Genomic DNA, 12,985 nt, shown 5'->3' on the forward strand with positions numbered 1-12,985 from the left:
ATATACTGCAGTTTATTTGCCCTCTTTCCTGCTGGTGTGACTGGATTTTTACCTGCTGGCAGTATTTAAATCATGTCACATCAGTCCTCCTGCCTCTCTGCAGTCTTCTGAAGTGGACGTTTTCTGACAGTTACAGAACGGGTACCATCTTAATGCAGTGAATATCAGTTTTTCACATATCCGCTGTCCAGTCCATGTACAAATGTCTGTGCATAAATTTTTTAATAAATCATTTCACGTGTTTGAAATATTTCCAGATAATATCCCCACGTGATACGACATGTGGTTTTATGTCTCCTGAGTCTCTTAGTCTCGAGCAATCTCCTTTTCCCCTTTTCCCATGCTGTTGACTTGGTGTGTCCTCCTGTGGACAATCCACATTACGGATTTGTCTGTTTCCCTCCTTAGAATGAAGGCTTGGTTAGATTCAGTTTCAACTCTTTGGGTAAAAATATTTCAGAAGCAGTGTGCTGGGTACTTCATGTGTGCCTGGTTCCACCTTTAGAAGTGCGAAGGTTGGCCATTGAATTCTGCCGTGAGTTTGTAAGCCTCTCTGTTGGTCTCTTCATTGGTACTCTTTCCATAGTCAGTTATCTATTGGGGCATTGCAGTGTGCAGACTCTGGCTGTTTTCTGTGTTTTTTTTTAACTGGACTTCTACAGAGCAGGAGTAGAAACATAAATATTTAATTATTCCTTTAAAATTTTAATTGTGAGAATCAGGAGTTGGTGTCTCAATTATTTTCAGCCATAATTCATGAGTTACAGATTTTGGGAAGATGAGAGTGGCTTTCTCTTACTTTTAAAGTATCAGTTTGAACTCGGGTCTCCCCCCCCCCCCCCCCCCCCGTTTGTTTTTAAAAAGATGTATTTATTTGAAAGGCTGACAAAAGAGGGAGAAGGAGGGAGGGAGGAAGAGAGAGCATCAGGGGAGGGAGGGAAGAGAGAGAGAGAAGAGAGGTTCACTCCGCAAATAACTACAAACAACAGCTAGGCGTGGGCCAGGAACTCCATCCCGGTCTCCAATGTTGGTGGGAGGGCCCTAGTATTTTGGCCATCATCACTCCATCCTGGCCTCCCATGTTGGTGGGAGGGCCCTAGTATTTTGGCCATCATCACTCCATCCTGCCATCCTGGCCTCCCATGTTGGTGGGAGGGCCCTAGTATTTTGGCCATCATCACTCTATCCTGGTCTCCCATGTTGGTGGGAGGGCCCTAGTATTTTGGCCATCATCACTCTATCCTGGTCTCCAATGTTGGTGGGAGGGCCCTAGTATTTTGGCCATCATCACTCCATCCTGGCCTCCCATGTTGGTGGGAGGGCCCTAGTATTTTGGCCATCATCACTCTATCCTGGTCTCCCATGTTGGTGGGAGGGCCCTAGTATTTTGGCCATCATCACTCTATCCTGGTCTCCAATGTTGGTGGGAGGGCCCTAGTATTTTGGCCATCATCACTCCATCCTGGCCTCCCATGTTGGTGGGAGGGCCCTAGTATTTTGGCCATCATCACTCCATCCTGCCATCCTGGCCTCCCATGTTGGTGGGAGGGCCCTAGTATTTTGGCCATCATCACTCTATCCTGGTCTCCCATGTTGGTGGGAGGGCCCTAGTATTTTGGCCATCATCACTCTATCCTGGTCTCCAATGTTGGTGGGAGGGCCCTAGTATTTTGGCCATCATCACTCCATCCTGGCCTCCCATGTTGGTGGGAGGGCCCTAGTATTTTGGCCATCATCACTCCATCCTGCCATCCTGGCCTCCCATGTTGGTGGGAGGGCCCTAGTATTTTGGCCATCATCACTCTATCCTGGTCTCCAATGTTGGTGGGAGGGCCCTAGTATTTTGGCCATCATCTGCTGCTTTCCCAGACACATGAGCAGGGAGCTGAATCAGAGGCAGAGGAGCTGGCACTGGAACTGGCATGCTGATACGGGATGCTGGCATTGCAAGCTGCTGCTTAACCTGCTGTACCTCATGGGTCTTTATAGAAGGTTATGAGGGTATTGTAGAAATTCATGGATACTTGAAATTAAACGATAAATTTCTTAAAGTGTAATAAAAGTTTTTAAAAATTTTTATTTATTTGTTTGAGAGCTAGAATTACAGACAGAGGGAGAGATCGTCCATCCCCAAATCGTTTCCTCCCCAAATGGCTGCCGTGGCCTGAGCTGGGCTGATCCAAAGCCAGGAGCCAGGAGCCTCTCCTGGGTCCCCCTCGTGGGTGCAGGGGCCCAAGCACTTGGGCCATCTTCCACTGCTTTCCCAGGCCACAGCAGAGAGCTGGATTGGAATAGGAGCAACTGGGGCACGAACTGGCACCCATGTGGGGATGCCAGCACCACAGGCAGAGACTTAACCTACTACGCCACTGCACCAACCCCGGTGCAATAAATGTGTAAAATTCGCACATAGCTTTTTTGTTTGTGTACATTTTTATAAACTTTTTGAAAAGTCTTTGTATGCATGCATCTCAGGGCTTTTTGCATACAATAAACTTACTTTTAATTCCGTTTTCCACCAGCTGTCTGACGGTCCCATCCTATTCAGTACGTTTGGGTCAGTTGCTTCTGTTGACAGTGGCAGCTGAGTTAGCGTCCTTGCTCGTTGGCAGAATTGGTGTCGGAGGCTTCCGGTACACATCGCCCGCCCTGAGTTGGGGTTTTTCTTTCCTCTCAGAGTCCTGCTTCCTCTCTGTGCTCACACTCTTGGGCCGTCACTGCCCGTAGGCTATATTTGGTGGGTTCTTTGTTTCAGGTTGCCTTCAGTTTCTAGGAATCGTATCTGTAATGTCTAACTTTTTTAAAATACAAAAAATTTATTTTAAAGCTAAAGCTTTGTCACTGAATACATTGCGAGAATTTTCACCTCTGTCCTTTTCCTTTCTAGGTAACCATGGCTTTCTCTTCCCTTATAGGAAATGATTTTTTGTTAGGTTTTGGTTATTCTAATGTTTTAAATGAAATATTTGTAGATATGTAAAAGAAAATACATATGTAAAATTCATATTTCCTTCTAGTATTGCTCTGAACCTTCTTTTTTAAAAAAATATTTATTTATTTGAAAATCAGAGTTGAGAGAGAGAGAGAGAGAGGTCTTCCCTTCACTGATTCACTCCCCAATTGGCCGCAGAGGTCAGAGCTGCACCAATCCAAAGCCAGGAGCTTTCTCCAAGTCTCCCACGTGGGTGCAGGGGCCCAAAGACTTGGTCCATCTTCTGCTTTCCCAGGCCATAGCAGAGAGCTGGATGGGAAGTAGAATAGCCAGGACTCAAACCAGCACCCATATGGTATGCTGGCACTGCAGGCAGCAGCTTTACCCGCTTATGCCACAGCACCGGCCCCTATACCTCTTTTTTTTTTTTTTTTTAATTTTTATCTTTGACAGGCAGAGTGGACAGAGAGAGAGAGAGACAGAGAGAAAGGTCTTCCCTTTGCTGTTGGTTCACCCTCCAATGGCCGCCGCGGTAGCGCGCTGCGGCCGGCGCACCACGCTGATCCGATGGCAGGAGCCAGGTGCTTCTCCTGGTCTCCCATGGGGTGCAGGGCCCAAGCACTTGGGCCATCTTCCACTGCACTCCCTGGCCACAGCAGAGAGCTGGCCTGGAAGAGGGGCAACCGGGACAGGATCGGTGCCCCGACCGGGACTAGAACCCGGTGTGCCGGCGCCGCAAGGCGGAGGATTAGCCTAGTGAGCCGCGGTGCCGGCCTCCCTATACCTCTTTCTTTCTTTCTTTCTTCCTTTCTTCCTTTCTTCCTTTCTTCCTTTCTTTCTTATTTATTTATTTATTTTACTAGAAAGAGTTACACAGAGAGAGGAGGAGAGGCGGAAGCAGAGAGAGAGGTTGTCCATCTGCTGGCTTATTCCCCAGTTGCCTGCAATGGCTGGAGCTGCGCTGATCAGGAGCCAGGAGCTTCTTCCGGGTCTCCCATGCGGGTGCAGGGGCCCAAGGGCTTGGGCCATCTTTTACTGCTTTCCCAGGCCACAGCAGAGAGCTGGATCGGAAGTGGAGCAGCTAGAACTTGAACCGGTGCCCATATGGGATGCCGGCACTGCAGGCGGCGGCTTTACCTGCTGCGCCACAGTGTTGGCCCCTGCACCTTCCTTTTTACATTTAATCTTGGAGGTCACTTAGAACGTAGATGTGGTGATTATCCTTTAGCCTTACTAAGATGCATGATATTTCATTGCATGTACTGTCTTCTATTCAACCCGTCCCCTGTTGATGGATTTTTGTTTGTTTCTGGGCTTTTTCCATTGTAAATAATGCTTCAGTGAGTAGCTCTGTAGATAATTTAGTATTCTTGCCCTGTGTGTTTTGAGAAACATTTTTTTGATTTGGAATTGTTAGGTTAGGCATAAATGCATTTAGGATTTTTCTAGATTTGTCAGTTCCGTTTTATCCTCCTGGTACCATTTTGTGTGTGTATATATGTACGCGTATGATTGATTGATTTACTTGAAAGGCAGAGTTGCAGAGAGAGAGAGGTCTTCCATCTGCTGATTCTCTCCTTAAATGGCCATAACCACCAGAGAGCTGCACTGATCTGAAGCCAGGAGTCCCACCTGGGTGCAGGGGCCCAAAAACTTAGGTCATCTTCCACTGCTTTCCCAGGCCATAGCAGAGAGCTGGATCGGAAGTGGAGCAGCTGGGACTCAAACTGGTGCCCATATGGGATGCTGGCACTGCAGGCGGTGGCTTTACCTGCTATGCCACAGTGCCGGCCCCTGGTATCATTTTGTACCATTTCTGCAGCGATGTGTGGGAGTGCATGTTGGCCTCCTGCCTTTCCACCAGAGTGTATTGTGAGACTTGGATTTTTTGCCAACAGAAGCTAAGAAAGTTTTAATTTTATTTCTCTTACGTTGAATTAGGTGAACGTATTTCCATGTGCTGAATCCATTTTCACTTATTTTGTGACTATTCATGTATTTTCTCATATATCTGTTTAGATGATGCTTATTTTTTCCTCAAAAAAAATTTTTAGGAACTCATTATGCTTTAGAGTTAATCAGGGTGATAGACTATCAACTGCCATTTATTTAAATGATTAAGGAGTGTCTTATTAGTGATAAAAAACAAATACAGAATGGAACAATAACTTATGCCTTCAGTCTTGGTAGTATTAACTTTGATCTACTTTTAGAAACTATGCTCTTAGTATTACTATTAAATTGTCTTTATGGGGCTGGTGTTGTGGTGTAGTGATTAAGCCACCACCTGCAACACTGACATCCCATATGGGTGCTGATTCGAGTTCCCAATGCTCCTCTTCCAAATCAGCTCCCTGCTAATGGCCTGGGAGAAGCAGTGGAAGATGGCCCAAGTCCCTGGGCCCCTGCACCCACGTGGGAGACCCTGAAGAAGCTCCTGGCTTTAATCTGGTTCAGCCCTGGTCATTGTAGCCACCTGGGGAGTGAACCAGTGAGTGGAAGATTAATCGATTAATATCTCCCTCCCTCCCTCCCTCCCTCTCTCTCTCTCTCTCTCTCTTCCTCTCTCTCTCTCTCTCCCTCCCCCCTTTCCCTCCTTACTTTCCTCTCTTTCCCTTCCTCCCCTCTCCCTCTGTAATTCTGATTTTCAAATAAATAAGTCTTAAAATTGTCCTTAAAAGTTAATCGTATTTAGACATTACCATCTAGTTAATTTGAGGGCATTGGAAGCAGGCAGAAAATCTTAGATAAATAAGCCTTTTAAATTCTGGTTTTCATACTGTTTAGTTTGAAAAGAAAGAATATTATATGCTTTAGATTTTGACATATGTCAGCAAGACCACTTGTGGAATTTCTGGTATGTGCTAAGTTTTGGGAGATGGTTGTGTCACTTGGTTGTTCGTCAGTTCTGGGGTATCTGAAAGATGTCTGCCTGCCTGTTACTGTAGACTGTGAAGGTCGAGTCAGTGAGTTCATGGACCAGGAGACTTAAAGGATAACTTGTAGGGTGGTACTTGGCAGTTTCCTTTTCACAGATTGCATTATTCATACATGAGTAGTTTTTCTTTTTCTTTTTTTTTTTTAAATAGTCATGTAATGAAATCTTCAATCAAATGTCTTTTCTGACAGTTATTTTTATGTGATTTCCAATTTAAAAATCAGATATTCTATTTTTCTAGAAGAACCTAACAAGACATGTGACAGCAGTAACACTAGCACTACCACTACCTCCATCCAGCCTAATCTGGAAAACAGTAACAGCAGCAGTGAACTAAATTCTTCCCAGAGTGAATCTGCTCAGGCAGCTGATGATCCTGAAAATGGAGAAAGAGAATCCCATACACCTGTCTCTATTCAAGAAGAGATAGGTAAGAGTACACTTCATCCATTGAAGGGAGCTTTTTTTTTTTAAAAAAATAAAAAAGTTTTTAATTTTTTGGAGAAAAGTTTGGTGTGGGTGGGAAGATTTTCTTTTTCCATTTTTTTCTTTTTCTTAAAACACAAGAGATTCTTGTACTTCATTTTTGTTTTGACATATACAAAAGCAACCAGAGCGGGGGGAAATAGAAGACCATTTTCAAACCACTTCCCCAAAGGTATCTACCATCAACAGTTTGGTGTGTGACGTCTAGATCTTTCTCCTCGCAGTTACACTCCTGTATGTGGATTCACAGGTTTACAAAGTTGTTCTGGTTTTGATTTTTTTCTTTTTTTTTTTTAACATAAATGGGATCATTCTGCATGTGTTGTTTTGCTTCTTGCTGTTTTCACTCAGTTTACCCCTAGGGAGCCTTTTCTTGTTACACCTTGAATTTATTCTTTTAAACTGCTGCATGCATTCCACAGTATTGATAAGGCAGACTTCATTTACTGTTTCTCTCTGTTAATGGACATTTAGGCTGTGTTTTCATTACTACAAATAGTGGTGCTCTTTAAAATCCAAGTGCTTCTGTCAGTGTCAATAGAATTGCCGCTGAAATGGTAGGTACATGTAAAAGGGATGACTGCTGCTTAATTGCACATCAAAAGGAATGTATACCAATAATTTATGTGCATACCTATTTCACATTCTCTCACTTAAATTCAGCTTTATTAATCCTTTTATGTTTTTGCCAGTGAAGAAAAGTATTTCATTAAAAAATGTGCATATTTCTGTTCACTAATGGGGTTGTTTCTTGTGTTTGTTACACATTCTGTGAATCAGTTACTCATATCTTCTCATTTTCCAGTATTGAAGTTTGATGTTTTTCCTTAATTTTTGGAATGCTTTATGTATTATGGTTATTAATCTTTGATTTTGCATATATATTTATATTGTAATTATTTGGTCTTGACTTGTCATACAGAAATCTTTACATTTTTATATAGTTAAATTTACCAGTTTTCTTCTTTAGGTTTTCCATGGGTTTTATGTTTTGCTAAGGGATACCACACCTGTCCCAAGAATGGACATACATATTACAGGAATTTCTCATAACTTCTATAACCTCATCTTTACTCATTCTGGAGTATAATCTTGTGTATGGCATAATGTGGAAATCAGCTAAATTAGGACTTTTTCAGTTGCAAGTGATACTAATGGCAAATGACCAAACTAGCTTAAAGTAGCTTAGGAGAAGAGGGAATTTAATTAGCTCATATAACCAGGAAGTTGAGGACATCAGGAGGCATAACTGGACCCTCAGGTATCAAAATTCTTTGTCTTCCTCTTTGTCTCCCTCCGTTTTTGGATCTACATATGTTTGTGTGTTAACTTCACTCTCTTCTAGGCCGGCGCCGCGGCTCACTAGGCTAATCCTCCGCCTTGCGGCGCCGGCACACCGGGTTCTAGTCCCGGTCGGGGCACCAATCCTGTCCCGGTTGCCCCTCTTCCAGGCCAGCTCTCTGCTATGGCCAGGGAGTGCAGTGGAGGATGGCCCAAGTCCTTGGGCCCTGCACCCTATGGGAGACCAGGAAAAGCACCTGGCTCCTGCCATCAGATCAGCGCGGTGCGCCGGCCGCAGCGCGCCTACCACGGCAGCCATTGGAGGGTGAACCAACGGCAAAAAAGGAAGACCTTTCTCTCTGTCTCTCTCTCACTGTCTAACTCTGCCTGTCAAAAAAACAAAGAAACAAAAAAAAACTTCACTCTCTTCTAATACAGACAGGCTTTTTCCAAGTGGCAGGGAAGATGGCACCAACAGTTGTGTTCTTTGCAAGTTCTGTGATCCAAAGACAGGCACCTTCTTCTCCAAGTTAAAAGTCCTTAAGGAAGGAATTTGAGTGGCCCATCTTGGATCACAGTGTTCCCACCACTGTGGCCAAGGCAGGCAAGGTGTTACGATCGATGGCTCCAGCAAAAGTATGGGATTAGAGTTGGATAGGAATGATTTTCCAAAGAAAGGTGCTAAAAAATTAGACTGCAGTAAACATCCACAATGTCATCCTCTGGGAGCTTGGTACATACCTGTTTATTCATTTGCTCCATATATAACAACTTAGAAATGCCTCTGCTGTCATAGAACAAAAACTATCCACAGCTGAAGACTTCTGAAAACTTGTCTCCTATAATTATGTCTAGAAATTGAAATCTAGAAATTGTTGTGTGTTAATTTTGACAGGTCTGGATATAGCCAGATTATGATATGAGCCAGATTATTCTTATTATTTTTACTTTATTTATTTGAGAGGTAGAGTTACAGATAGTGAGAAGGAGAAACAGAGGTCTTCCATCTGCCAGTTCATGCTTCAAATAGCCACAACTGCTGGAGCTGGGCCAATCAGAAGCCAGAAGCCAGAGGCTTCTTCCAGGTCTCCCACTGGGTGCAGGGGCCTAAGCACTTGGGCCATCTTCCATGCTTTCCCAGGCCATCACCAGAGAGCTAGATGGGAAAAGGGGCAGCCGGGATTAGAACCGGTGCCCATATGAGATGCCGGCATGGCAGGCAGAGGATTAACCTACTGTGCCACAGTGCCAGCCCATAGCCACATAATTAATTTAGCTATCTGAAACACTCAATGTCCTGATAATGGAGAGTATTCATTGATAAATCTGGGAGGAGGACTGTGGTTGCGAAGTGAGAAGGATATGAGAAGATTCCTCTTCTGGAGGCCATGCTGTTGGGAACGGCCTCTGCTATTTATTTGGGATGGGTTGCTGTGTATTACTGCGGGATTGAGCAATCATACTTCCCAATTTGGTAGGATGGAGTTCTTTCTGGCAATAGCATACCCTTTACAGATTCATAGGCACCTAGCCCAATACCTTATGCTCAGTAACATGTGAGAGTCTCTGAAGGTCACTTTGCTTCCTTAGTTCATCTGCTGAGTGGGCCAATAGCCCTTGGCCTTGACTGAATATTATGTCTGTTTCTGCCTCCCAGTGTTACTAAGTGAGCTGCAGAGGCTGGGCGAGAGCAGATCTGTCCCGTGCTCCCAGGCTTTGCAGTGACTACTCCTTTCTCCTAGGAGGAAAATGGCTTTGGGGTAGGGGATTCAGTAATGTCAGCCTTTTTCCTTTTCTCATCTCCTTCAGGTCTTAGCTTTGGGGATGAGTTTTCTCCTTTTCCTTATTTGTACTAAATCTAGTAAATAGAGGATTGAGTCTGAGAAGTGTTGTATTGTGCTCTAAACTGAGAAGCTTCTTTAAAAAATTTTATTTTGAATATTTATTTTACTTGAAAGGCAGTTACAGAGAGAGAAGGAGAAACAGGGAGAACTTCCACCTGCTGGTTCACTCCCCAGAAGGACACAATGGCCAGGGCCTGGGCCAGGCTAAAGCCAGGAGCCTGGAGTTCCATCTGGGCCTCCCGTGTGGGTAGCAGGGGCCCATGAACTTGGGCCATCCTCTGCTTCTTTCTCAGACCATTTGCAGGGAGCTGGACTGGAAGCGAAGAAGCCAGGACTCAAATCAGCACCCATATGGGATGCCAGCATTGCAGGCCATGGCTTTACTCGCTACGCTGCAATGCTGCCCCCCTTCCTTTTTTAAAGATGTATTTATTTGTTTGAAAGAGAGAATTAGAGAGAGTGCAAGAGAGTGCACATGACCATCCACTGGTTCCCTCTCCCAAATGGTCGAAATGGCCAGGGCTGGCCAGGCCCGGGACAGGAGCCTGGAACCCCATCTGGGTCTCCCATGTGGGTGGCAGGGTCCAAGCACTTGGGGCATCTTCTTCTGCTTTCCCAGGAACATTAGCAGGGAGCTGAGTCAGAGGAGGAGCAACCAGGACTTGAACCTGCACCTTCATGGGATGCTGGTGTCACAGGCGGTAGTTTAATCTGCTGAGTCATGACGCCGGACCCTTCTACTCCCTCTTGATGTAGTCACTGCCACAGTTAGGAGTCAAAGTCTTAAAATACTCTACTGGGTTATTTGGAACTAAATAGTTTTGACAGAAATCCATCAGACTTGCTTAAAACCAGAAAGGAATTTTATTGGCTCATATAATTGAGAAATCCAGAGCTGGTGACAACCTCAGATGTGTTGCTGGATCCAGGAAGGCAATTGAAGTTCTCCCAGTCTTCCTCTCAGGGCCCCCCCTCATTGTTTCTTCTCTGTGATGGGTTTATTATTCCCTATTATTGACCATTTTCTCCATGTTGTGAGAGTAAAAGTAGCCAACCCCTGATTTCTTAGCTTTCCTACTCAATGATACAAAAAACCAAAGCCCATTTGTGTCTCCAGATTCAGAAGATTGGAGTGGCTGTGTACTCTGTAGTGGAGACACACTCTGGATGCTGATTCTCGCCCACAGAGCAAGGTCCTTGATTTGCAGCAGCATCTGGTTACAGTGGAGGGAAAGCAAATTCCCAGAGCAGAGAAGGGCTTGGAATTGGAACAGATGAAGGAGCAGACGGTTACCAGTTATCTTCACTCTTACAATTGTCTTCAAAACGCATCTCTGTTTTTCTTTACTTATTTAAAATGCCATCTTTAGCATATATAGTATGGTAAATTCTGTCTGCTCATTTGCTAGTGTTGTGCCATCTTAATTTTTTCAAGCTTTCAATTAAAACAGAAAAATCAGATCTTGTTCAACGGTCTGGTCAATAGGACAGCGATAGCAGTAGTTTTACAGTGTGTGGAGATTTTCAGCCAAAGTGACGACATGGGTGTATAAGGGGGAAATGGCCACTGGGCTGGTCAATCTGTCACTTAAAAAAAATATGTTACTGTGAAAATGTGAAATTGTGAAAATTTTTTATTTAAATAGTTGATTTTTGCATTAAAAAGCTTATGTAGATAAATACTAGATTCCCAAGGGAGCATTCAGTTGGCATTTATAAGCTCAAAACTATTAGATATTTAAATAGAACATCAGTAGGAATCTTTCTAAAATTAATTATATCCTTTTTGTACAGAAATCCTTACTGAATATTTAAAACAACATTTTATTAGAATGTATTTTGAGTTATTATGTTTGTTATTTGTAAATCTGTAGCAGCCCCTCCTGTTTTCTAATAGATAAGCTTTGAAATAACACAGTGCATTAGAATTTTCTTTAAAATAGTAAATGACTCACACTGAAGTTCTGTTGTATTGTCTGTAAGTAAAGCATTTAAGAAGTAATGATCTTTCCTTTGGCTGTTCAAGGACTTTATCTGTTTGCTTTTTGGATCTTAGATATACATGAGATAATGAGTTTTGCATAAATAAGCTGTTATTGTAATTACTTACTGTCAGCAATTCCTTTGTGGCTTTTTCATTTGATAATAGGTGACTTCAAATTGGAGAAGTCTAACGGGGAGCTCAGTGAGTCTCCTGGAGCTGGAAGAGGAGCATCTGGCTCAACTCGCATCATCACCAGATTGCGGAACCCAGATAGCAAGCTTAGTCAGCTGAAGAGCCAGCAGGTGGCAGCCGCAGCTCATGAGGCAAATAAATTATTTAAGGAGGGCAAAGAGGTGTGTTCTTTCAGAAAAAAAAAAGTCTCTGGAACGCGAAATAATTTTAATTAGTTTGCCTTAAATTAGCACCAGGAAGTGTTGATGTACTTTTAAATTATATTTTCTCTGTTTCCAAAAGTAGTGGGTAACAATAAGAAAGGTGTTAGGCTTATAATCTCATAGCATAATTACTCAAATTTCTAAGCATGCCAAGAAGTGTTATAAATGAGTGTATACCTACTTCTTTTTAAAATACTTATTTATTTTCTTGTACTTGGATGGCAGAGTGACAGGCAGCCAGCCAGCCAGAGATAGAGAGAGATCTTCCATCCACTGGTTCACTCCAAATGTCTGCAACAACCAGAGTTGGGACAGGCTGAAGTCAGGAGCCTGAAATTCCATCCCGATCTCCAGGGCTCCAGTCACTTGGGCTAGTCTGTTGCCTCCCAGGATGCTTTAGCAAGAAGTTGGACTGGAAGCAGAGCAGTGGGGACTTGAATCAGTGGTCTAATACGGGAAGCAGGTGTCCCAAGTGGTGGCTTGACCCACTGTGCTCAATACCCACCTATGGCATATACCTTCTTAACACTGTTTTCACATATGGTAATGAGTAAGCTGTTTGTGGGTTTTATTAGAGCTGTAGATGATTTACTGATCAGTTCTAGTTATGATCACATTGAGTGAATCAGCAGCTAAAGGATAGCACAGTACAGCATCCCGGCTCTGATGGTGAACAGTGGAATGAAAACCAGTACTCATCTCCTGCTAGCCATGATGACATGTCATTGTCTGCAGACTTGGGAGTTATTGCAGGGTAGATCATGTAAGAATATACACTGTATTTTTCTTTCTTAAAAAGTATGTTTTTATTAATTTGAAAGAGTGACAGAGTGAGCGATAGATATGGAGAGAAAGAGATATCTTTCATCTGCTGGTTTACTTACCAAATACCTGTGACAGCTGAGGCTGGGTCTGGCCGAAGCCAGGAGCCAGGAACACCAGCTGGGTCTACCACATGGGTAGCAAGGGCCCAAGTTCTTGGGTCATCATCTGCCTCTCAGACTTGGCAGGAAGCTGGATCAGAAACGGAGATAGGACTTGATCCCAGGCTCTCTGATAGGGATGATGTGCATCCCAAGCAGTGGCTTGACTCACCGCACCACAGCATCCCCTACTACAATGTGC

At 43.8% G+C, this 12,985-nt stretch overlaps 1 protein-coding gene across 13 annotated transcripts in view; it reads left to right on the top strand.

The window, feature by feature from the left end:
• The window catches only part of BPTF (bromodomain PHD finger transcription factor), a 137,847-nt gene that overhangs the window by 59,822 nt on the left and 65,040 nt on the right, over nucleotides 1-12,985 (top strand). For 7 of the 13 annotated variants that reach the window (XM_062174940.1, XM_062174943.1, XM_062174950.1 and 4 more), the window contains 2 exons: nucleotides 6,112-6,300; nucleotides 11,631-11,818. In XM_062174940.1, coding sequence (XP_062030924.1) covers nucleotides 6,112-6,300; nucleotides 11,631-11,818 — 377 coding nt within the window. The remainder of the gene's footprint in view (nucleotides 1-6,111; nucleotides 6,301-11,630; nucleotides 11,819-12,985) is intronic. The other 6 variants (XM_062174946.1, XM_062174949.1, XM_062174951.1 and 3 more) reach the window with 2 other exon arrangements.

The sequence above is a fragment of the Lepus europaeus genome, chromosome 18 (assembly GCF_033115175.1).
Source record: "Lepus europaeus isolate LE1 chromosome 18, mLepTim1.pri, whole genome shotgun sequence".
In the NCBI taxonomy this organism is placed as follows: Eukaryota; Metazoa; Chordata; class Mammalia; order Lagomorpha; family Leporidae; genus Lepus; species Lepus europaeus.